Genomic DNA, 27,431 nt, shown 5'->3' on the forward strand with positions numbered 1-27,431 from the left:
ATCAGAATGTAAACGACGTGGAAGATTTGGATTGTCCAACGTTGTATAATCTATTTTGCTCTACAAAACCATTATTTGTCCGACACATAAACAACTATAAAATGTGTAGCTCTTATAAAGCATTATATTTAAAGCAATGGTTGACATACAACTCTTAACATTAAATATAAAAAAAAACATTTTTTGTAAAACTAATACATTTATTGTACATCACAAAATAATTAATTATTAAGACATATAAATAAGATTTTTTTTTTAAGATTAATTATTTACATCCTATTTTCCACACACTTTGTCTATAAATATTTTACCTTTATTGAACAAAACCCAAGTGCATTTGGGAGACTATTATGCATATTCTGTTCATGCCTCGTCATCGTCATCCCAATGTCTTAGTACTTGACTTCAGCAAAACAACATTCGATCATTTCGACCGTTGCCTAAAATTATATTTACTATGAATTAATCAATATTATATAAATAGGTGTAATTATTAGTATACTTCAACAAAATAAACTATATATAAACACTGAAAATGTAACTATATCTTGTTGTAGTTTAATATTATAATAATAAACTTTACTATTACCTATATAAAAAAATCCGGCTTCGCAAAGGTTTTGAAGTTTTTGAATTATTTGACTTTGACACTTATCAAATGTAGCCATACAAGAGACATATGTACTAAACGATATGTAATAGACATTTAGCACTTATAATTTTATTTATTAAACTAATTCTCCCCCTCATAAAACATGCCTATAAAAGAGCAATTTCTAGCTCATTCGCCACCTTATTTTTTTCTAAAAATCTGGTCATGAAGCGTTTCTGTACCAGACTGTTTCGCGATGTGCTCTCTCTGACTTAGAATCTTTTTACACTTGGTGTTTATTATCTAAATCTCTCATAAGTAATGTCATTTTGAAAGAATAACTTAACTTTTTAACTTATTATTTTTTTTTTTTTTAGTTTTGAATATTTATAAAATATTAAAACACATTAAATTTTTATTTTATATTTTGTGAGTTGTTTCAATTAAGAATTTTTTTAATTCTTCAATTGAAGTGTCTATTTAATAAGTGCATTTCGAAAATCGACCTTAGCACATCTAGCGGTTGAAACTATTGCAATATTATAGTTTGTGACGTGTCACTAAGGAGATCGTAGAATGTACTTTAAATTTAAGTAGATACGTGTTTGATTGATTGCATAAGATACTGATGGTTTGTTGAAATCATTACCCTAGCACATCTAGCGGTTGAAATTATTGGTAACAATAATTCGTGACGTGTCACTAGGGATTGATTCTCATATTCCATTACGTTCTTTTCGGCAAGCAGTTTTTGACTCTGTGAGGTCCGTGCATCGACGAGAGTAATCTCCGATGGTGTAGCCAGCCTGTCTCTAACTCTGTCGACTCTCATGTCAAATACACAATTTCATAAAATATCGATAGTTTATTGAAGTCATTACCCTAGCACATCTAGCGGTTAAAACTATTCGTAAAACAATAGTTTATAACGTGTCACTGGGGATTGGTTCTCATAAGCTATCTGGTTATATAATTTTTCTTATTTTAAAATATAAAGTAACATATATACTCAGACACCAAGTATAGAAAGGAATTACAGTGAAGTAATATTTCAAGTTTAACAATTTGCATAATTTTACAAAAACTATTAAGTAAATAAAAGTTAGTGCTCTCTTCACATATATATCTTTTACGCATTAAACAATCAAGCTAGTTGGACACAACGTAAGAAATTATATTTCTAAGCATGCCATAAAATTAAGAGTAGACTTAAGATAAATCAAGAATAACTTTTATCCAGGGAATAATAGAATTGTTAAAGGTGGATAATTTGAAAAGTTATTAATAACTACTTTCTCACCATTCGGATCATAATAGTACGCGTTCAACGTAGATGTTTTAACTTGTATTATATAACCACATAAAGAAAATAATTCAGACATTAAGGCTTGGCGCCCATTAATTGGACAGTAGCATTTTACATGAACACACGTTGTTTCCCATTCATATAGCATGACCAATAAATATTAAGAGTCGTAAAATCCTACTCCGTAATCATTGCACATTTCATTGTAGAATTAATATGACTCAGGTGTGCATCATCCGAATATAATTTTCCTTCAATTTACTTTTTACGACAAACCACGCGTGGTGGTAGTATTTTAATAAAGAGTTCATGGATATATATATTGTACACTATATTTTCACCTTGTAGCTAAACGTACTTCAACAATCTATTAACCATAACATCTATATATAACATCTACATTCTATTATTATTCCTCTTTCTTAATTATAAAATATTATAAATATCAAATATACAGGGTGGCCCACCACTCACTGACAACTTAAATAACTTTTGATCCAGTTAATATTTTTAGTTGATTTTTTTCTTAAATAATAGTTATACGTTAGATTTATAGCTATATCTTAATAATTAATTTTTTTACATTTTATTAAAAATATTAATTATTTTTAAATCTTAAATAAAGTGTAAAAAACAAATCTAAGATAGCTATTTTGTAGAGTAGAATTTAAGAAAAATTTTAGTAAAAAAATATCTTATTAATATTCAGTAGTAAATATTCTGTAGCGTTTTGAAGTTTGTGAAAATTTGAATTTTCATGTACTATTTTACGGTATTAAACATTGAAATACGTATTGAGAAAAGGACAGAAGAAAACGCTATCTTTTCAATATACTTTTGAATGAGAGTGATAAGTAATAATTGCCTTATCTAATTTCTTATCATGGTATTAATGCCAAGTTTGTAATGTATACACATTATCATCATATGTATACACAGTAATCATGAAAAGATAGCGTTTTCTTCTGTCCTTTTCTCAATACGTATTTCAATGTTTAATACCGTAAAATAATACATGAAAATTCAAATTTTCACAAACTTCAAAACGCTACAGAATATTTACTATTGAATATTAATAAGATATTTTTTTACTAAAATTTTTCTTAAATTCTACTCTACAAAATAGCTATCTTAGATTTTTTTTTTACATTTTATTTAAAATTTAAAAATAATTAATATTTTTAATAAAATGTAAAAAAATTAATTATTGAGATATAGCTATAGACCTAACGTATAACTATTATTTAAAAAAAAAAATCAGCTAAAAATATTAACTGGATCAAAAGTTATTTAAGTTGTCAGTGAGTGGTGGGCCACCCTGTATAGCCAATTATATGTTTCTTTTTACCATTTTCTTTTTTTATGACAAAAGTATTAATATCACATACATAGTCAATCATTATATCTTATATACTTCTTTTTTTATGACAGATATATGATTAGAATTTTTATTTTGACGGAATATTTCTTGTAAATAGTGATTCAAGCCCATTCACCATCTTCCGATGGATGGGAGGGTTCTAGCTTTCCCTTTTTTACCCTACGAATAATATTTCGAGTTTGAAATAAATAAGCATAAATAATTGAACGTATTTAATATCTATGACGTTATCGTAATTTTATAAAACCGTCTTTTTAGAAGTCGATATACTATAGCTTATTATAACTTCATAACTGATAATATACTCGTTCATATTATTTGTAAAGTAAATAAAATAAATGTTAATAACATCTGTTTAAAACCCAAAAAATAAAGTAATATTTTTGTGTTTTGAAATTAAGTTATCGATGAAAATGTACGTGGCATTATGCATTATAAATAATTATTATTTAGTATATAGTTCAGTTGATACTTAGACAATCGAATTCTGTTCATAATAATTTTCAAACTTTCTTTAATTAAAACATAATTTTAAGTAATTAAAAAGTGTTTTAAGTTATTACAAAATGGTAAGTATGTCCACAAATAAGCAGATACTTTAATTTCATAAATGACTACAAAGTATTAAACTCAATATAAATACAATTTTTATAAGTTCAACAATAGTTTATATTAATGTTTAGTGATGTGGAAACATCTAACCTATTAATCGCGAACAAAATTTAAAAACTGACAAACCTGAAACTCCTTTATCTAAAACCAACAAGATTCACGATATTTTTCTAATATCATAACTTTTGATCTACTAAAAATGTAACATCAATTTTTTTTATAATTTATGCATTCTTACACTATGCTAAAAATATATTTTTTATTATTTAATATTAATAGTAACCCCACTGTGCTACCGTTTTTTTTTTTTTAAATTTAAAATAATCATTTTTAGAGCTTTTGAGTCAATCCATGCCAAATCATCTAGAAAAGGTTGCCCGACTATTTGTTTTGGTTTTAGTGATATATTTAGATTAAAAAAATTTTTTTATGACATTTTCATTTGACTTTTTCAGTGTAAAAATGTTAAGAACAACCACAACGTTAAATAACAGATTATTCAATATTAATTTAATAAATTTTAAATTTTAGAATTGACGTCATTTATTTATGCACATTAAAACAAGTGTATTTTATACAATTTCTAACTTTGTGGACCTCTAAATCCGAGGAAAATTGTTTTAATTTAGTTGAAACATATATTTTATTCTATACATTATCACATTTGGAAATCACTATAAAATAATAGCTTCTAACTGGTTTAATTGTGCTCAAAAAGAAAAATTTTCAGAAATTCATGTAAGTTTAGAATTTCAAATACATTTGTTTTCTAATAATGTGAACTTTAAGCAATAACGTCAATTTAAAATTTAAAATTGATGAATAAAATATTGAGTTATCTGTCTGTATTTTAACGTTCTGGCCCTTATTAACAACTTAGCTTCGATGCGATGCTGAGAAGGTATTAATTTTACTATAATGTGTTTTTTTTTTTATTTGTTTTTATTTTTTGTGTCTGTTACCACTTTTTCTTAGCTTTCGCCAAACCGATCTCTTTCAACAATACACAAAAAGATCACAAATTGTATCAAGTCAGAAACATTACTCTCAAAAATTGAAATAATTTCCCTCGTTCCCCGTAAATGAGCGAAATCTTCAAAAAAATTACAAATTTAAAAATCTCTTATTTTCAAAAATGTTTCAATCTTTTTAATTAAAACTGTCATAACTCTTTCAAAAACAAATAACTTATCTTTTTATAGATGCACGATGTCTTTATCTATCATTTAATATATTTTTTTTTATAAATCTGACCCTTTACATGCCCAAAGGGGGGGATTCAAGATGACAATTTTTTCACAAAATATTATTATTTTAATGTGTTTAGGAAATACTGACACTTTCGAATTTATTTTGTCTTCACAGTGAAAATGGCTACCGTATGCTATTTTTGTCTTAAAACATTCGATTTTTTATTTTTAACTTTAAAAAACGGTAGCACAGTGGGGTCGCGGCATATTGGAGACATTACATAGTTAGGTCCAGTATAGATTTAATCTGAAAGTGATTAAAATCACTATTATAAGAAACGCTTCCATGCAAATCTGTGGATAGTGTTTAATTTTAAAAAATTGATGGATAATTGCAAAATCAACATCAACTTCTATTAAAATAAAATACAAATCCCATAATTTTAATACAAAATTAGCATATTTTTGAATACGGCAGCCATTTGCGTAGAGAAAATAGGTCGTCGGGACAAATTTTTTTTTTCATTTTGTAGTACATAAAATAAGCTTTAATTTTATATATGTTTAAAGGACGCAGTATTTCCGGAACATTTTCAAAAATTAAGTTGAAAAAGTTAGTTTTTGTAAAAAAGTTACTATTTTAAATCCTCCCCGTGAACGGGAATAAGTGTTAAATTTTCAAAAAAAATTATATCAAATGAAAGGGAAATATCTAAGGTTTCAATACAAAAAAATATTATTTTTATTTGTTCATTTTTGAAAAAGTTATGGCAGTTTTAAGTACAAAAAACATNACTTGTTTATTTTTGAAAAAGTTATGGCAGTTTTAAGTACAAAAAACATTCCGATAAAAGGTAATTTTTATTGCAAACATTACATTTTTTTTTAAATTTCGTCAGTCATTTGCACATAGAAGATTAGGTGTCGGGACTAATTTTTTTTTTCATTTTATAGTACATAAAAAAAACTTTAATTTGATATATGTTTAAAGGACGCAGTACTTCTGGAACATTTTCAAAAATTAAGTTGAAAAAGTTTTTTTTTGTAAAAAAGTTACTATTTTAAATCCCTCCAGTGAACAGAATAAGTGTTAGATTTTCAAAAAAAATTATATAAAATGAAAGGGAAATATCTAAGGTTTCAATAGATAATGTAATATACTTTATTATGGAATAAAAATTATCGAATTTATTTTGTCTTCACAGTGAAAATGGCTACCGTATGCTATTTTTGTCTTAAAATATTCGATTTTATATTTTAAACTTTAAAATACTATAACTTTTTGAAAAATGAATGGATCATTACAATTTTTTTAAGAGAAATAATGTTTATATACTTCTTTCATTCGATATACTTTTTTTTTAATTCGGACCATTTCCCTTTATATATTTATATATATTGCAGTTATAAATCATAAAACTTAATTAGAATATTATTAATGCATACTCTACCGACGGTACATACCTACACTATATATAAAAATACTTATTCAAATTACAATCGACCCATCTAATTATTTTGTAATGAAAATGGATAAAAAATGGTTATTCATTCTATTTATGCATTTATAGACTATATTAAAAACATAATTTTTAGTTTCAAACCGAAGTTGAGAAGGTATTCTTTTATATAAATAAATATTTGTTGCCACTTTTTCTCAGTTTTAACCGGACCAATTTCTTTCAACGATTTGTCAAAAGTTCACAAATCGTATCTAGTTGAAGACATTGCCCTTAAAAATTGATAATATTTACCTCGTTCCTTATAAATGTTGCAAATCTCCAAAAAATTTACGATTTCTAAAATAAATAAATTTTGACATATTTTTTCTTAAAACTGCCACAATTTTTTGAAAAATGAGCTCACCAAAATGAATGTTTTTTTATATAAACACCTTAGGTGAATCCTTTTTATTTGATGAAAATTATTTGAAGACATCAAATTAATTATCAACCTAAAGTGTGAGTTTCAAAATAGCAACTTCTGTACAAATATTTTACTTTTTCGACTCTAGATTTAAATAACTGCCAGAAATCATCTATAGTTGTTCCAACAATATTACGTCCACACGGTTCATGACATTACAGTATTACCATTTTTTTTATTTTTTTTTAATAATAAAAAAAATTTAAATATTTTTTTATTTAATGTTTTTAAATATTCGTTTTCAGAGTTTTTTTTAGAAAATAATTTAATGGGATAATTAAAAAATTAGGACGAACTTATAGAAGAGTTAAGAAGGCATTTTAATTCATGGTTACAATATCAATTAAAATACTTATAACTCCATATGCACTTTTCCTAAAGTTATTAACGAACCATCAATTTTTTTTGTTAGATAGGGGTTAAAAAACCCAGCACAGTGGAGTCGCGGCATAGTGGGGACGTTGCATAGTTGGGTCCAGTATAGATTTAATCGGACAGTGATTAAAATCACTATCATAAGAAACGCTTCGATGCAAATCAGTAGATAGTGTTTAATTCTAAGAAATTGGCGGATAATTACAAAAGCTACATGATCTGCTAGTTCCTTATTAATACCCTGATTAAGATAAAGAATGTCGAATGAAAAGGGGATTATTAAAAAATATTATTTCTCATAAAAAAATTGTGTTGATTCATACATTTTTCAATGAGTTGTAGCATTATAAAGTTAAAAATGTAACCAACCCAACCCAACATCAACTCCTATTTCCTTAATTATATCCAGATTAGTAATTATTTTAATTATATATTATATAATTTTTATAATTAATTATTTTCAAATTATTATTGATTTTTAATATGTTAAAAGTAATCATTTTGAACCTACTTCTTTTTGTTCTTTAAAGTGAAAGTTTTAATAAAAAAAAAATGAATTTATTACCATAACTTTTAACTCAACTTGCAAGTTTGAAATAAATATTATTAAATAGAAAAAAATGAAATTGGTAGATTATTTCAAAAACAACAATAACACTTATTCCCTTAATTTTACCCCGATTTATAACTATAATATATGAATACATAATAATTACAGTAATTAAATTGAGTATGAAAGTGGTATTCAATAATATAATATTGTAATTTTTACGGAGATATTATAAAAATAAAAAGGAGTTGTATATTCATATACTTTTAATGCGTATACAAATTTAAAGGAATTTATGCAATACTTTTTAATAAAAAAATTTTGTTACTTATGAATAAATACACTAAACAAAAGGAACTTTCATCAGAAAAAAAATATACTTTTCTAAATAAACTTTTCGTGATGTTTTCAAATGTGCAATTAAACTTTTTCTATTACTTCTAAGTTTTAATATTATTACTTATTATTAAAAAATAAGTATTTACATATAAAAAAAAATAATTAAGAACAAAAAAAATTGTATTAAATTAATACTGATTTTGATTTTTAATATGTTAAAGGTAATCATTTTGAACCTATTTTTTATTGTCTTTTAAAGTGAAAGTTTTAATGAAAAATACCTTCTCAGCTTCGCATCGAAGCTAAAAAATGAATTTGTTACCATAACTTATAGTTCAACTTGCAAGTTTGAAATTGACATTATTAAATTGAAAAAAATGAAATTTTTAAGATTAATATGCAATCTGGAAATTTTATAATTACTAATTACAGTACATTTGTCAGAAAAATTCGATTTTTTTACATTTTTATCGTAATAGATAACTGAAATAGAAAGAATAGTAATCATATCCTAATAACTTTTGGTGTTTAAAAAAATTCTGCAATTGAAATATTCAGAACTTAATTAATTTTAATAATTTACTTTAATTAAATGAACCAATCAAACCAAAGTAGATAGTAAATTTTACTCAATTGAGCGTATTATCAAAAATATAATTACAATTGTAAAAATCCATCGTTAAATTCAGGTGAAACTAAAAATCATTTTTTTTTTAAATTTATGATTTATATAGCAACATATTACTAAAAAATTTGGCATATTATAGACTGGTAGTAGCACACAGAAATAGAGTTAAAAAATTAATAAATTATAAAGTAAAATTATTTACTTTTGTAGTTGAATACTTTTATCATATCAAATTTAATTCGACAATAAATAATTTAAGAATATTAAAAATTAATGATTTTAATTGTTTGTATGGACAAATCTAGTTAAGCTACTTTTTATTTGAATAAGGAATATTTTTTTGATTTTTAAGAGTAATAACTTAAACTAATCATTAACTTAAATATCATAAACTTAAATGAATCATTTGACGTATCGTTGAAAAAAGTAGGTCTAGTGAGGGTTGGCAAAATAAATCGTAGCCACAAAAAGAACCACATAGTAAAATAATATTAACATGAATATCAATTTCTTCTCACGAGGGGAGACTATAGTGATAAGATCCTTTATATTTATTGAAATTATTGAATTTAAATGAGATAAATATCAAATGATTTGAAAATTCTATTTTAACTCAAAAAAAAAATGCAAAATTTTGGTAGTCACAGACGGATGTGGACCTCGTACCCTAGGCGTGAAAGATCAAGATGTTACCCATTCGGCACCTGTTCGTTGCTTTTTGTTGCATGATAAAATTGGCTATTTAAGCTAACTCAAATTTAAAAATTACTTTTTCGACTATAAAAAAGTAAAAAATGTTAATAAGTATAATATCATATGTCTTATGAACTTTATTCTATGTCAATGAAATTATATAATATTCATGAAAGTCAGTTTATTCCCCTAATAAANTTGGATATTTCCCCCATTTGCGGGGAACGAGGGAAAATTTTTAAATTTTTAAGGGTAATGTCTTCAACTAGATACAATTTGTGATCTTTTGACGTATTGTTAAAAGAAATCGGTCCAGTGAGAGCTGAGAAAAAGTAGTGACAGACACAAAAAAATAAAAAAATTAAAAAATAAAAAAATAAACACATCATGGTAAAATTAATACCTTCTCAGCTTCGCATCGAAGCTAAAATGGTTATGTTAAAATAAAACATTTAATTAATATAACATTATTTATTATTAAATATAAATAAAATACAATTTTAACGTAGTTTAAGAATGCATAATTTATTTGAAAAAAAGTAACACAAAAATATTTGGTAGATCATAAATAGGTTGTCATATTATTATGATCTACATTGTGTATACGTATAACTCAAATTTAATTAGTCTATTATTTTAAGTCTTTTAGTGTGACTGATAAAACATATCAACATCAATGCATAAATAAGCTATTTACTATTTTTTTAGAAATCAGTTATGTTATTAATAGCAATATTGGCATATTTATTAATACAATCAGCAGGTAATATAAAACAATTGATTTTTATATTCATCTTATTAATTTTTGGACTAAATTGGTTAAATTAAATATTATTTGATTATTGTAGTTGTCATGGACAATATCTCTCCTCAAAACTTACGATTATTAAATNGGACAATATCTCTTCCCAAAACTTACGATTATTAAATTTGCTCTTTGGTTAATGATTGATTAATACATGTTTTTCATTAAAAATATAATTCAACAATAAAATTAATTTGTTAAATAAATTATAACTATTATTGATATTTGTATTAGGAGTTTTTTCAAGTTCTAGTAAGTAATAGTCATCAATAAAATTTTCTTTTTGTATGTAAACTCAGCTTTTTACAATGCTATCTTACTAATAATTTAGATTTATACATAAAAATATTTCAATTATTTAAAAATCTATAGTTTTTTTAATTGATTTATAACCTACAAATATGTTTTTTCAAGATAAAATTTGATTTTAGTTATTCTTTAAATATTAATTAATTTTGTTATATACAGGTAGTTCATTAATTCCAAGTAATTACTAAATAAATTTAATAATTATTCTATTGAACCTTAATTTAAATTTTACTAATTGTTAATTTTAACTATAACTAACTATTTTTCCCAACAATGCAATCTCAGAAAAAAGGAAATTTAAGGAAACTCGAAAATTTAATGTACATTGAAACTTGTTCATTTTCTCCCAAATCATTACAGTAACTCAAAAAGAAAAGTATATAAAATATTAGATACAGGCATATTATTATATGAATTGGATATGTAGTGCGATTTAATTCATTGAGTTTTATATTTATGACACATACTTTATATGTATTATGCCCGTCAATCTATTAAAAAATTCTTGTAACTCAATGAGTACTTCTCCTAAAATTTTTGTCGATCCATCAATAATATCTATTAGAAAAGCATTGAAAAATGGCTAATTTGAATTTAAAAATAGAAAATGTGTTTCTTATTAGTATTAATTAATAAAAAACCTTCTCAGCATAGTATTGAAGGTAAAATATGCATTGTACACAGTGTGTTCGTAAAAAGCAATAATTTTAGCTTCGATGAGAAGCTGAGTATGTATTAATTTTACAATGATATATTTTTTTTTTTGTCTGTAACGCTCAATCTCAGCTCTCACTGAACCAATTTTGATGAAAAATATGTCAAAAGATCACAAATCGTATCTAGTTGAAGACATAACCCTCAAAAATGCCTACCAACCAAATTTTTTTTTTTTTATAAACATTCACAAAAATTAACTTTAAACGATTAAAAAAATAGGTTAAATATGTCATTTTTTTATTTCTTAAATATTAATAATCAAAATCAGTATTAATTTAAAATAATTTTTTTTTGTTCTTAATTATTTTTTTTTTATATGCAAATAGTATTTTTTAATAATATTAAAACTTAGAAGTGATAGAAATAGTCTACTTGCACATTTGAAAACATCGCAAAAAGTTGATTTTGTATAATATTGTTTCTGATGAAAGTTCCTTGTAGTCCAATGAATAAAACTGATAACTTTGTTAACTGTTATAACTTTATCAAAAATTACCAAATCAGTATAAAAATTTTTTATTTAGATGCATGTCTTTACTTATTTGGTTTTTTTTTTATAAATCTAACCCTTTACAGCCCACATGAGGGATTCAAAATGATAACTTTTTTTTTTTAGTTAAAGTAAATCATTAAAATTAATTCAGTTTTGGATATTTCAATTGTAGAATTTTTTTAAATACTAAAAATTACTTAGAAATGATTACTATGATTTCTATATAGGTGTTCTATTACGATAAAAATGCAAAAAAAAATGAGTTTTTCTGATAAACATACTGTAAATAGTAATTTTAAAATTTTCTGACTGCATAATAGTCTTAAAAATAGCATAATTTTAATTCTCATAAAATTTTCTATTTAATGATTCATTCTAGTCAACGAAGGAGTAATTTTGGCGAATAGCAAAAAAAATTCCAATCACATATTTTTTTATTTTTAAGTAGGAAATTGGTGGATTATTCCAAAAGCAACATCAACTCTTATTTCTTTAATTATATCCTGATTAGTAGTTCTTTGATTTTAAAATATAATATATGAATAAATACTAATTATAGTTTTTAAATTTAGTATGAAATTGATATTTAATAATTTAATATAGTAATTTAAACGGAGAAATTATAAAAATAATAAAGAAGTTATATTTTGCTTTACTTTTACGTGTATAAAAATTTAAAGGGCTTGATACAATAATTTTCAATAAAAACTGTTTGTTNAAAGGGCTTGATACAATAATTTTCAGTAAAAACAGTTTGTTTGAAGCAAAGCTTCTCATGCAAATAACATCCCTCAATCTCCTTTTTGGTCTTCCTCTACCTCTTCTTCCTTCAAATTCATTTCTATAACTATTCTTACAGCTTCCAATTCTTCTCTCCTCATAACACTACTAAACAATCTAAGTCTATTTTCTGTCATCTTATCCACGATTGACGCAACACCTATACTTCTTCCTAAATGCTCGTTCCTTATCCTATCTTCTCTAGTCACTCCACTCATCCAACTAAGCATTCTCATCTCTGCTACACTTATTCTCTGCTCTACTTTCTTATCAACCGCCCAACACTATNCTACACTTATTCTCTGCTCTACTTTCTTATCAACCGCCCTACACTATGAACCATACATCATAGCTGGCCTCACAATTTCATACTAAATTTAAAAACTATAATTAGTATTTATTCATATATTATATTTTAAAATCAAAGATCTACTAATCAGGATATAATTTAAAAAATAAGAGTTGATATTGCTTTTGGAATAATCCACCAATTTCTTTAAATGAAACACTATCTACAGATTTGCATTGAAGCATTTCTTATGATAGTGATTTTAATCACTGTCAAATATCATCTATACTTGTCCCATCTATGCCTCCTCCACATGGTGCCTCGACCCCACTGTGCTACCGTTTTTTTTTATTTCAAATATGATAATTGTATCATGAATTATGAATTGTAGGTTAGTTTTAAGGCATTCTATATAAAGGTCATTTGGTATAACATTTTATCACTCTCACACAAATTGATTTATTCAAAACCGATTGAAAAATAAGTCCGTTATAAAAACTATCTGATGGAAGCGGCTTTTAGATTTATAAAATTAACAGATGTTAAATTGTTAGTAAAATTATTTAAAATGTGTTTTATCATTATTATAAAATCTTACATCTAATTAAAACTATTTTTCAATGCACAATATTATAGTTATCAAGTAAATACGTTTAATGCAATATTTTAAGTAAAACTCTTAAAAATAAATAATTATTATAAAATTATTTACAGCATCAAATATAGAAGGTGAGTGTGTTTTTTGTAATTTATTTTTTTTGAAGGAATGCATAAAGTATTTCACGTTTATATATAAAATAAATATGACACAATTATGAGATATAAGTGATTCGATAAAAAAAATTTCAAGAACTACATCAAGATATTCCTAACATTAAAAAAATGCTAAAGAGAATTTTTTTTATATAATTATTTTTTAAAGAAAAATCGAATGGCTAATATTAATAAGATCGCTCTGTTTACATCAACTTTATAACTTTTTATAATTTCCACGTAAAAATTGAAATACTAGATTTATAAATATCAATTTCATACTAAATTTAATTACTATAATGATTATTTAATCGAGTTTTATACTAATAAATCTTAAAACTTGTAATCAGAATGGAAATACAGAAGCAAAATTTCATTAGATTTTGTTATAATCCTCTAATTACTTGATATTATACAATATCAACAAATTTACTTCAAATCGTTTCTTATGATAGTGATTTTACCACTGTACTGAGTTTGTTTTTTTAATTCTTTTTGATTTTTTTTTTAATAATTAAGAAGTGAGAAAATCGAATTTAAAAAAAAGATTTTATTCTATACCCAAGGCCTCCCTGAAGGGCATTAAAAATTGAAGCTATAGTGTTCTTAAAAACATTTGTACAACACATTTTTTAAGTGCTTGTGGATACTTCATATTTTTTGCTGTTTTCTCTGGTTTGTACAGAAATAAATAGATTTTCTGACTTGACAACACTTACAGTTGTCTATACGTGAAGCGGCGAGTCTCCTTATTTTTAATAATGAAATAATTATTAATACCTTACTTTATAGATGAAGAATTAGAAGGTGAGTGCGTTTTTCTTCAATACATATTTTTAAAGAAATTCATAAAGTATTATACATTTTAAATGTTTTATGCTTAATAAATGTTTTGAAAATTGTTACAATTACAGGATATTGTTCTCCGAACAACAATAATAACAGTATGTCTATTAATTCATCTATTATTCTATATATTATAAAAAATATTGACAATATGTCCTATCAATTAAAACATAACACCATTAAACGTAATATTATTGATAATGTAAAACAATACTTATTAAACAGATAAATATAAATTTTGAAGTATTAAACTTTGTAAATATTTTATGTCAAAAAATGCTATACAAAATGTATAAATGTGTTCAATGTTAAAAAACATAAAGCTCAATTCCAAGATGATTTACAGTCTATTTAATGGGTAAACGGAAATATATTTTAAATCTTCAAATCGAAGCTGAGAGCTTCTCATCATATTAACACGCTTATATTAGTTTCACGTGTATGTTTGTTGTTTGTTTGTCGTTTGTAAGTTTGTAACTTCACGCGGCACGTGTTATTATGTCGCGTATCCCGTCGTGTATGACCTTGAGACTATACTGTTGTAACGCATTCGCCCCACCCCGCTTACCACTCGTAGAGAACAATATTTTCCAACCCGTAGACGCGCGCTTATCATCAATTATATATATATATATAACAAATTTTTATTGTAATTGACACAGCCCCGCGTCGTTTTACGCCGCGGTGCAAAGCCCAGCAAGTGCCGCACGGCCGACGTCGTCCCGCCGCTATACCGTAGTCTTCTTCCCATTGTCAAAATAACATCGTCAACAAACTGATCCGCACTCGCGCACCGTCGTCATCTACGCTGCTAACCTATTGATGCCCGAGGATCACGCCGGACATCGCGTCTTCGACGCCAGCAAAAGTGCCGCGATTTATGCGAAGATTATATTTTCCTACCGCCACCGCTAATATTAATATATATATATATATTAATATTTATATATATATATACGTATATGTTAATATTCATTTATATATTCCTACAGCCGACGCCTCTGCCGCCGTATATGCGTCGTGTATAATGTTCCCTCCGCCATGCCCGCCCACATAAACACGGCTATACCTCATGCATGATACGTTTACGTACTTAAGTCCCTTTAAATATATATATATTCTAATTACTATTAAAACTTATATATTAATACACTTTATTCTCATTAAGAGATATGTAGTGTATTCATTCCGATTACGGAGGATGATTCTCGTATCGTTATTTTTCGTCACTACCTCNGATGATTGCCGTATCATTTTTCGTCACTAGCCATTTCTCAGACTCTCTCCCCGGAATCGAACCCTGTATTCCCGTTACCCGTTACAACCATGATATTATCATAACATAAAACTAAAAAGTGAAAAATAAATATAGATTAAAAAAACTAAAAAACACGCTTTTAAAGCACATCGAACTAAAAAGTTAAAAATAACTTTTATAATTAGCTTAAAACAATAATGCTAAATGCGTGGGTGCTTCGTGCCATATTTTTCGTATATTGAGCGCCCGACGCTTTTATCACAATAATACTAGTACTTTTCGCACATTGTTGTTTTAAGCTTATTATAAAAATTATTTTTAACTTTTTAGTTCGATGTGCTTTAAAAACGTGTTTTTTAGTTTTTTTAAACTATATTGTGTTTTTAAAGTATTTATTGTCAAATTTGGTTTGATATAATAATAGATTTAAACTACAAAATTAAATATTTTTAACACGCTTATATTAGTTTCACATGTATGTTTGTTTGTTGTATGTTGTAAGTTTGTAACTCCACGCGGCACGTGTTATTATGTCGCGTATCCGGTCGTCTATGACCTTGAGACTAGACCGTCGTAACGCATTCAACTCACCCCGCTCACCAGACGGCGCCAACACTATTTTTCTGTATAATTCTTTTTCCTGTATATTTTTATTTTTGATTTTTGTACTTGTATACGCGTGCGTGTCATCAATTATATATATATATAACAAATTTTTATTGTGATTGACACGGCCCCGCGTTGTTTCGTTATACACGATGCCCCACGACTCGTGCCACCTTTATCAGCCGTCGCCCTATTTTATGAGTATTTGACTGACCAACACCGCGCGTTATACGCCGCGGTGCAAAGTCCAGCAAGTGCGGCACGGCCGACGACATACCGCCGCTAATGATACCATAGTCTTCTTCCCATTGTCAAAGTGACAACGTCAACAAACCGACCCGCACTCGCGCTCCATCATCATCTACGCTGCTAACCTTTTGACGCCCAAAGATCACGCCGGACATCGCGTCATCGACGCCAGCGAAAGTGCCGAGATATTATGCGAAGATTATATATTCTTACCATGGCCGTTAATATTAATATATATATATTTATATGTACGTATATGTTAATATTCATTTATATATCCCTACAGCCGATGCCGCTGCCGCCGTATATACCTCAAGTATAACGTTTCCCCCGCCACGCCCGCCCACAAAACACAGTTATACCTCGTGCATGATACGTTTACGTACTTAAGTCGCTTTACACGTATATGTATATATATATATATTCTAATTACTATTAAAACTTATATATTAATACGCTTTATTCTCATTAAGAGATATATAATGTATTTATTCCGATTACGGTGAATGATTGCCGTATTGTCATTTTTCGTCACTACCTCTACATTGCGCGCTTTCTGCTTTACTTGGATGTGGTAGCCGTTTCTCAGACTCCCACTCCGGAATCGAACCCTGATTCCCCTTTACACGTTACAACCATGATATTGATAGTAACTACCATCATAACATGTAACTAAAAAATGAAAAATAAATATAGATTAAAAAAACTAAAAAACACGCTTTTAAAGCACATCGAACTAAAAAGTTAAAAATAACTTTTATAATAAGCTTAAAACAATAATGTACGAAAAGTACTAGTATTATTGTGATAAATGCGTGGGTGCTTTGTGCCATATTTTTCGTATATTGAGCGCCCGACGCTTTTATCACAATAATACTAGTACTTTTCGCACATTATTGTTTTAAGCTTATTATAAAAGTTATTTTTAACTTTTTAGTTCGATGTGCTTTAAAAGCGTGTTTTTTAGTTTTTTTAATCTATATTTATTACTTTGTTATTTCTTAATTTCTTATCTCTATTTGCGTGTGCTACTACCAGTCTAATTATTCCACATTTTTTGGTAACTTCTTACTATATAAACCATTTCTAAAAAAATGATTTTGAGTTTCACATAAGTTTGACAGTGAATTTTCACAATTACAATTAAATATATAATACATAGAGTTGATTTTTTTATCAACATTTTTATTGTTATTTTTTAATTTCAATGCGTAACTAAGAAAAATTTTCTACTTTCACTAAAAATATTTCAATGGTCAATACGTCAAAAGAACACAATTTTAATCTAAATGAAATTAAAGTCACCAAATATTGAAAATAGCCCATAATTTTAGAAATTTAGACAAATATCTACCGTTAAAAAAGCAACCCAAAAAAATTTTTATTAAGTTAAATATCTCCACAAATAAATATAAAAATATAAGATTCGTCCTTATACAGATTACACGGTAAAATCATATCACTAAAATGAAACATTTTTTAATCAGCATACACTAAAATATATTTTGCGAAACCACGTTTTTACGCTGATTTCAAATCTGCAATTAGATATTTTCCATTGCCTTCTTTTTTGAGATTATTACTACTTTATAAGAAATAATTTACATTTAAAAATTGATTTTGATTTTTAATATGTTAAAAATAATCCATCCAAAATTCAAAATGATTCAAAAGTATTGCATCAAGCCCTTAAATTTTGTTTCACGTTTGCCATAGAAGTAACATAATATACTTTATAATTTCTCCATAAAAATTACAATATTAAACTATTGGATAGTAATATTATACTATATAATTGCTATAGGGTCAAGTAGGGTAAATGGAAATGAAATTTACATGTTTTACAACTTTTATTAGATTCATGTAGTAATAATTTTTTTAAATTTACGTTTAGATAAAACCTATTTAACTATATACAATATGTATCTAACATTTCAATCAAACGTTAAAATAGTTGATTATTTTAAGAGAAAAAATAATATAAAATTGCATAAAAAATTTACATTTGCCCCATACTTCTGGGGTAAATGAAAATAACTGTTTCCAACAGCAAGTGTTATATTGAACAAACCTAATGGGCAAATGAAATTGTTCTGTTATAGCTATCATTATATTAATTCATGTATTCCATAACTACAAATTTCCATTTGTCCCAAATAGTATATTGTGTATAGGGTAAATGAAAATTAAAGTATAGTAGATAATATTGTAAGCCTGGGGCAAATGAACATTTGTTTGAATTACATAAATTATAATTACATTAGTCAAATAATTAGGTAATATTTATTATTTTAACATAATTTAATACAGTTTAATGCTTACTTACTATTTCATAAACTTTCAAATAATATTAACAGTCTTTTGTTTTCATATAATAGTGATAATAATAATTTAACATAAAAAGTAACAATGTTAAGTAAAAATTATAAACAAAATAACAAACTAACAACATTAATCACAAAAATTAATGTATGAAGAAGTAGGTAACGTAGTGCCTAATCTGATTATTTTTCATCGACATTTATGTATCCAGGAAATGTGTATATCGTTTTTCTGTCCTTATGTTCAATTGATATTGGTAATATTGCAAGAATCATCTCGACTGTAATATCTGACAAGTCATTTTCAACAATATAAAAATCAGTTCCAATTTCATTATTTTTTTTTAATCCTCGTACTAAAATATCCCCATCATCTTCATCTACACGTTTAACTAAACATACATACTTAAAATTTTGTTTCTTACGGTTCCCTCCAATAAAATCTATTAAAAGAAATACTCCAGGTTTTATTTGAGACCAAATTGGTGTATTGTATAATACTTCTTCAATACTTAAATTTAATGAATTGTCATTACAATCATCTTCTGATGAATGATAAACTTATCATCAATATTATCAATTGGTTGTTCCTACACAATATTTTGTACATCTTTAATAGCTTTCTTAGGTCTCCCAAGTTTACTAGGATATTTGATTAGATTTTTCTTTGAGGTTGCTTCCTCCAATTATTTTAACACATTTTTATTTGTTAAAACTTCAGCATACTTTGTTACTCAAAGACGAGGAACTCGGTCTTTTGTAACACAAATTGTATTTTTAGTTTTATATTGTATTGATTGAATTGAAAAAATAGATATTATATATTTTGGGCTTACTGAGATAATATTACTTGATGTTGGAAAAATTTAGTCTATAAGGTGTTTGACGTTGAAGGTTCTAATGAAATTTGATTTTTTACAATTGCAAATATGTTTTTTTGATATAATTACGCACTCAGAAGTAGAAAAAAAATTATAAAGATCGTAATATCTCAAATTATATTTGTTATTAATATTTCCATTCCAAAACCAAATTTCCATTTACCCCCAATTGATTTTTATTTTGTATTTTACAGAAAAAACATAATTCCCTAGAAAAATGATATTAAACTAGTTTTAGGGCCGTATAGTAAATAAGTAAATATGAAATGACAATTTAGTTCAAACTGTACTGTTCTACTTATATTTTTGATGAAGATGCCCTTCTCAAAAGCCGTTGAGCAAAAAATATAATCTAAAATAATCATAAACACTTTTTCGACTGATAACAATTTATACATATCCTCAAATTTTCCATATTTTTATCATTGCACACTATTATACCTTATGTGTACTGTGGTTATAATGATACCGAATTCTATAATCACTAATAATTTATTTTAAATAATATTTTTTTCCTTTTGCCCCAATTTCCATTTACCCCACTTGACCCTAATAAATATTTATTTATATATTATACTCATAAAGGGATGGCGTGGGCGAGTCGGTAACGCGGCAGTGCTTAACGCTCACTGCCTTGGGTTCGAAACTCGGTCACAGACGGCTTCATTTATCGATCGAGAGATTAGTTAGGTAATTAGAGTAGCAATTCTTCTCTCCGGCGACAGACTAACCATCTGTAGTATTAATGGTTTAGAAACCTCCTTCTTTAGGGAGGCCGCAAACAAATCGAACAAGTTTCAATCCTTAATTAATACATTTATCCTAAATTTATTTACACTTACTTGATTAAATTAAATTATATTTGTTTTTGTATATTTAACGTACTCGCTTAAACTGTATTATTAGATTAAATATTAACCAATAATCATTGATTATTATATTTTAGGCGGAAGAGATGGTAAGATATATATATATATATATATATATATATATAAATCATTATATATTATTTATATTTAAATAATCTATGTATTTTTATTAGAATATAACTTATAATGTACTCTTATTTTTATCTTTATTGAATAAGTATTTTTTATTGAGAGATCAACACTAACATTTTTAAAGCTTCTTCTGGCCTGTCCAAAACAAGATTCAAAAATATTTATATATATGTTGAAATTTTACCAAAGTGATATTTTAGCGGGCCTAAAAGGAATGCGGTACAATAATCACCAAGTCAAATATTAAACATTAAAAATATGGCCGTCTAAACATAAGTCCTAAATAAAATTGAAAAAAAGTCACAGATAATAACATTCTTGAGTAGAGTGTCGCAGATTTTGTATATTTTGAAATTACTAAAAGAACTAATTTTAATAGAATAATATGAGTTTTTATTGTCAGAGGAACAAAGTATGACAATCCTAATCATGATCTTGGAAGTTAGAGATTTTATTAAGGTGTTTAATGTGATTTTCTGGACTTCATTGAGGCCCTACACTTAGGCGTTACTGTAAATCTGTACAATAATTAAATTTTATTCCATTATTAACTTGTTATTTTGTGTTTTAAAGACGGGAACTATGAATGGGTGATCTTATATATTCATAACATGTGTCATACATGTATAAATGATAAAATCATATTTTATGTTAATATTATAAGTGATAATATAATATTACAAAGTACAAGAGTACTTTGGAAAAATAAAACGTATTTTAAACATTTTTTTGCTTAAAATTATATTCTTACTATTTTTCTCTATCTTCCGAATATACAGGGTTTTTTTTTTATCATAACCCACTCAATTACTTGCAGAATAATAATAATTTAAAAATTTTTTTTTTTTATTATCTTTAGTTACACATTATTCTTGAATTTTTAACTATATAATACTTTTTAAGTTCATCCCTTATGCCTTGTAAGGGGGTCAACTTTGTTTTTTTAAATGGTAACACATATTTTTAATTTAATAAAATGTTTGAGTTTTTAATTTAATAGTAAATGGCATTTGAATTTTTAATATAACTTAATTCGTTTATTAGATATAAACATTTAAAGTTTCAAATTTTTGAATTAATATACAGGTATAATACACAAGGGATTACAAATACAGGTAGCTAATTGATTTTTTATGACATCGATATTAGCAGGTACACAGCATTGTTATTATCAATGATAGTAAGGCACATTGTTATGAGTTTATAAATACACTAACTGACAATACAGAAAGTATATCAATTGATAATAAACAATCCGTGACTGAGACAGCAATGTCATAAAAATCCAATTAACTACCTGTATTTACAATCCCATGTGTATTATACATGTATATTATTTCAAAAATTTGAAACTTTAAATGTTTATATCTAATAAACGAATTAAGTTATATTAAAAATTCAAATGTCATTTTCTATTATATTAAAAACCCAAACATTTTATTAAATTAAAAATATGTGTTACCATTTAAAAAAACAAAGTTGACCCCCTTACAAGGCATAAGGGATGAACTTAAAAAGTATTATATAGTTAAAAATTCAAGAATAATGTGTAACTAAAGATAATAAAAAAAAAAAATGTTTAAATTATTATTATTCTGCAAGTAATTGAGTGGGTTATGATAAAAAAATCACCCTGTATAACAAATTTATGTGTTCAATTTCTGTTACGTGTTACAGTCGGTTAATGCAATGAAAATTTTGCGATATCAACCTGAGTAAATTAATATAATATTAATTGATTTTACACAAAATTAATTTATAATTTGTATATTCATACAACCTCTTAAGTGCTCCCATGTGAAAATGAGATAAGAATACTTTCACAGTCCCTCTGCCAGTCGTAAGAAACGGCTAATGAGATTGCATCAGACCGAATGATGGTGTACAATTTTGTCAGAAAATATGAGGAGATCTGAACAGAACTTAGGAGGATTTTTCCATCTCGATTGTATGTGGGGACAACAGGTGGACTCGTGTTTAAGGGATAAAGATAGATACAAAGTAAGAATTTTTACAAAATCTACCTAGACCAAAAAAAAGATGGAGAGATGTTTTTAAATGCGATACGAGGTTGACTAATGTGTGCGTAGATAATGTGAGAGATCGTGTCAAGTAAAAGTTTAGGATAAGTATGGCAGACTCAAGTAGTTAGGATAAAGGTGAGGTAAATAAAGAAGACAATATAACCCCATATAAGTGATGGCCAAAGAGCAGAAAAGGTTATGATTGACAACAAATGTTATTATCAAAAAAAATTATTAAATTTTCATCAAAATAATGTTTTTCAATTATTTGATTAAAATTACATTTTTGGCAAAAATATCTGGTAAGTGAACAACTTTAGAAAATTCTAAATCGAAAATTCTTTGCCCGCGAGGGTCGACTAAAAAGTAATGCCTCCTAATATGTGACTTAAAATCTAATGAACATAACTTAAAGAAATAAAATAAAATGTGTGTAAAAAATTATATTACCTTGAATTATAATTTGAACATAATTAATTCTTACTTCTATAGATTAATGTTTATAAGATTTTTATCAATAGGTTAGAAGGCAATAATTATTTCTCAACAACTTATTAGTTTTTTTTTAGTGTGCTCAATTTGTTTAGAAGATTTTGATGTACAAACACTTACTTTAATATGTTGTAAAGTTAAGTATTGTAAAAAATGTCTTGTTCAATGGCTAAAAATAAGTGTTAATAAATGTCCTATATGCAAAGAATATGTACCCAATTGTAAGTATTAAAAAGTTTATATATAATTTATAACACTACAAAAAATGTAAACTTAATTTTATTTTTTAACAAGGCTTATTGATTTGATAACAGAAAATCAGGGGCATTATGTGAGATGTTCATTGAAACCATAATGTCTGGCTTAGTAATTCTGAATGCTACGTTTCAATGAATATTTCTATTATTTTTTTAGTCATTATCTTGTAATTTGACTTTTTCTGGTAACAGAGTTCAAAACTTTATGAAGGAATCCTAAAATACACGTGTCGAAAACTGAATGAAATAGTAATAAATATTCCATTTATAAAACTTGAATATATAAAACAAATATTGGTTTTTCATTTGTACATTTAAAAAAATGTACTAGGTGATTTTATTATTTTCAAATACCTTAGAGATAGTGGACACAGTAATTATGGCATCGATTTTTATAAAAATCTAACTAATATAGAATATAAATTGAACTAATGTAAAATTTTTGATTCTTTTAATTCGATAAAATACTTTGAATATTTGAACTAGCTTAAATTGTCCTTTTTAACTACCAACAAATACAATGTACGATTACCGTGTCGGTTACGTTAATATCTTTCATGCATAAACTACTAGGTTTTTACCTCGCACGTCGCAATGACTTTTTAATTTTTTTCTCTTAATTTAAATGAGTATAGGAAAAAAATTCAAAACTCTTTTTATTTTTACTCAATTTAGATGAATTAATGTAATTTAATAAATATCAAGGACCCCTCAAATGTCGTTTCCCGTTGTGAGGTGGAATTTTTTATGTATATCAAATTTATTTTCTTTTGTGGTTTTATTTGTGTCTATCAATAATTTTTCCTAGCTCTCACTTGACCAATTTTTTTCAATGATATATCAAATGGCTACAACTAGTATCTATTTAGAGATATTACACTCTAAAATTGAAAGAAATGTTCACTTTATCAAATAATATGTTGCTTAAATAAAATTTCTCCATGTAAACAATTGAAATTAATATTATTAAATAGAAAATTTAAAGAAAATTTAAAAAATCGTATTTTTTTTATCAATATTTTTTCAGAAAATTTCTTTATAATCACTATTTTTTTACATTAATATCGATAATATCATACTAATATCATAGTTATCATTTTTATATAACTCTTGGTATTTAAATTGACATTACAATTGAAATACTCAGAACTTGATTCCGTATAGTTTTATCCTATTGTATTCTATAATATACTGATATTCAAAAATATTACGTGTTTCCCTATATTTCGTAATTTTATATTTTGTTTTATAAATTGCTCAAGAAAAGTATATTTTGGATTCTGATGAATTTTCCTTGTAGAACAGTATATATTCAGTAGTAAGAAAAATTATTTTTTGAAAAGTTTTGCATCAATCCTATCAATTTTTATACACGTTTGCATTAGATGTAACGAAATTATAATTTTTTCGTAAATGGGGGAAACCTCCAAAAAAATTACGAATTTAAAAATCGCTAATTTTCGAAATTTTTTCAATTTTATTTACGTAAAAGTGCCATAACTTTTTCAAAAATGAACATGTCAATATAATTTTAACTTTTTTATATAGATGCATAATATCATTACCTTTCATTCTGTATATTTTTTTCATAAATTTAACCCCTAACCAGCCCACAAGGGGGGATTTAAAATGATAACTTTTTTACAAAAAATAACTTAATATTTGAAAATGTTCCGGAAATACTGCGTCCTTTAAACATATATCAAATTAAAGCTTATTTTATGTACTATAAAATAAAAATAAAAAATTTGTCCCGACGACCTATCTTTTATGCACAAATGGCTACCGTATCCAAAAATATGCTATTTTAACAAACTTTTTCACAAAAAATTAACTTTTTCAACTTAACTTTTGAAAATGTTCCAGAAGGTCTGACACATTTATATATATCTTAAATTAAAGCTAATGTAATGTTCTTTATTATTCAAAAAAAAAATTTCGGACTTTATTTTATCTTCATGGTGAAAATGGCTACCAAATGCTATTTTTGTGTGAAATATTTCGATTTTGTATTTTACATTTTTAACTTTATTATGCTATAACTTATTGAAAAGTGTATGGATCAACATAATTTTTTTATGAGAAACAATAATTTTTAATAATATCTTTTTGATTCGATATACTTTATCTTAATTAGGATATTAATAATGAACTAACAGATCATGTAGCTTTTGGAATAATCCACCAATTTTTTAAAATTAAACACTATCTACAGATTTGCATCGAAGCGTTTTTTATGATAGTGATTTTAATCACTGTCAGATATCATCTATACTGGACCCCACTGCGCTGGGTTGGTTTTTAATTTTTGACAGCCATTTGCACATAGAAGATAAGATGTCGGTACAAATTTTTCTTTTTTATTTGATATTATATAACATAACCTTTGATTTGATATATATTTAAAGGACGCAGTATTTCCGGAACATTTTCAAAAGTTCAGTTGAAAAATATCTATGTTTTTTGCAATATTTCAAGTTTTGAACGCCCCCTGTATAAGGGGAAATTGTCCAATTTTAATAAAAAGTAAGTCAAATGAAAGATGTACTTATAATGTATTTAGAAAAAAAAAATTGTGCTGACATATACATTTTTCAAAAAGTTATAGCATTTTTAAATTAAAAATTAAAAATAGAAAATTTTAACACAAAAATAGTGTTTTTTTAACTACGACAGCCGTTTAAATGTAGAAGAAGAAGTGTCGGTCCAGTGAGAGCTGAGAAAAAGTGGCAACAGACATAAAAAAAAACACATCATAGTAAAATTAATACCTTCTACGCTTCCCATCGAAGCTAATAAAAAACAATCTGAACGCTCACTTGTTAAAAATTACTACAAAATGGTTATTGAAAATATAGTATTATCTTTAAAACATTTTGAAATAATAATTTCAGTTTAGAATGAAATTTAATTATAATTGTGAGTACATCATTATAATACTTTGATTTTAATTTTATTAGTGTGTTTTATGTGTTATTCGAATATTTATGAAGATGGGAAAAAGTATGTGACAACATGTTGTAATAAGGCATTTTGTTACAATTGCTTTTTTAAAATTAATAAAGAAAACTTTCTTAACGGCAGTTGTCCTTTTTGCAACATGTATAAAACAAAAGGTAATAATATTTAGATGTAACTGTATTACATATCAATTTTATTTTAAAATAGTGATGCTTATAATATATTAAACAAAATTTTAATGTACATATTAAATTAATAATGGTCTAAATAATATGTTAACTACTCGAAAACTAGTTTTCTATTATTACTTTTTAAGATGTTAGGATTTGAAGGTTCAGAAAATGTGAGTGCGAAGTACTGTTTAGCAGCGCTTATTAAAATTGATTTAAATTTTAATCTATACATTTTTATTGAAAAATGAAGTTACCCATACACAATAAATTACACTTCATATTAAATAAATAACTAAAATAATTAAATAGTAACTATTAGGAGATGGGGTTTTACACTCTACAAATACCTCCAGAACAAGCTTTTAAAACTTTTAGGAGTTCCTTTTCTGTAGTATTTTAAATATTCCCAACCAATACCACAAATAATTTATTTAGAAAAAATAATTGTTTTTACAAATATTGAAATTAACACTTTTGGGGTACATAAAAATTATTTTTCAAAAAATACATTTAAAAATTTTTTATTTTTAATTGCCTTTATGTTTTGTCTTAAACTGAGGGGTAGATCAATTTGTACGAAATGAAGCACTGGTAATAGTTGTACATAAGAAAATTTAATTATAT

At 25.8% G+C, this 27,431-nt stretch overlaps 2 protein-coding genes and 2 long non-coding RNA genes across 4 annotated transcripts in view; 2 read left to right on the plus strand and 2 right to left on the minus strand.

Moving 5' to 3' along the window:
* The window catches only part of LOC126898713 (uncharacterized), a 69,912-nt gene that overhangs the window by 36,790 nt on the left and 5,691 nt on the right, over positions 1-27,431 (plus strand). The window lies entirely within an intron of this gene.
* Positions 1-27,431, minus strand: part of LOC126898736 (uncharacterized) — a 37,290-nt gene that overhangs the window by 39 nt on the left and 9,820 nt on the right. The window lies entirely within an intron of this gene.
* On the minus strand, positions 33-4,086 carry LOC126898740 (uncharacterized). The gene is made up of 3 exons (XR_007702370.1): positions 4,018-4,086; positions 590-684; positions 33-440 (listed from the first exon to the last, which is right to left on the minus strand). It is a non-coding gene; the product is annotated as an uncharacterized LOC126898740 (long non-coding RNA).
* Positions 3,684-26,725, plus strand: LOC126898732 (E3 ubiquitin-protein ligase RNF167-like). The gene is made up of 12 exons (XM_050673041.1): positions 3,684-3,848; positions 4,772-4,792; positions 10,301-10,355; positions 10,632-10,649; positions 10,866-10,883; positions 13,700-13,714; positions 14,531-14,545; positions 14,653-14,682; positions 20,846-20,857; positions 23,494-23,637; positions 23,711-23,922; positions 26,634-26,725. Exons 1-11 carry the CDS (start codon positions 3,846-3,848, stop codon positions 23,722-23,724), a joined length of 345 nt encoding a protein of 114 aa, XP_050528998.1. The 5' UTR covers positions 3,684-3,845; the 3' UTR covers positions 23,725-23,922; positions 26,634-26,725.

This window comes from Daktulosphaira vitifoliae, unplaced genomic scaffold (assembly GCF_025091365.1).
Source record: "Daktulosphaira vitifoliae isolate Bord-2020 unplaced genomic scaffold, ASM2509136v1 Scaffold_2, whole genome shotgun sequence".
Lineage (NCBI taxonomy): Eukaryota > Metazoa > Arthropoda > Insecta > Hemiptera > Phylloxeridae > Daktulosphaira > Daktulosphaira vitifoliae.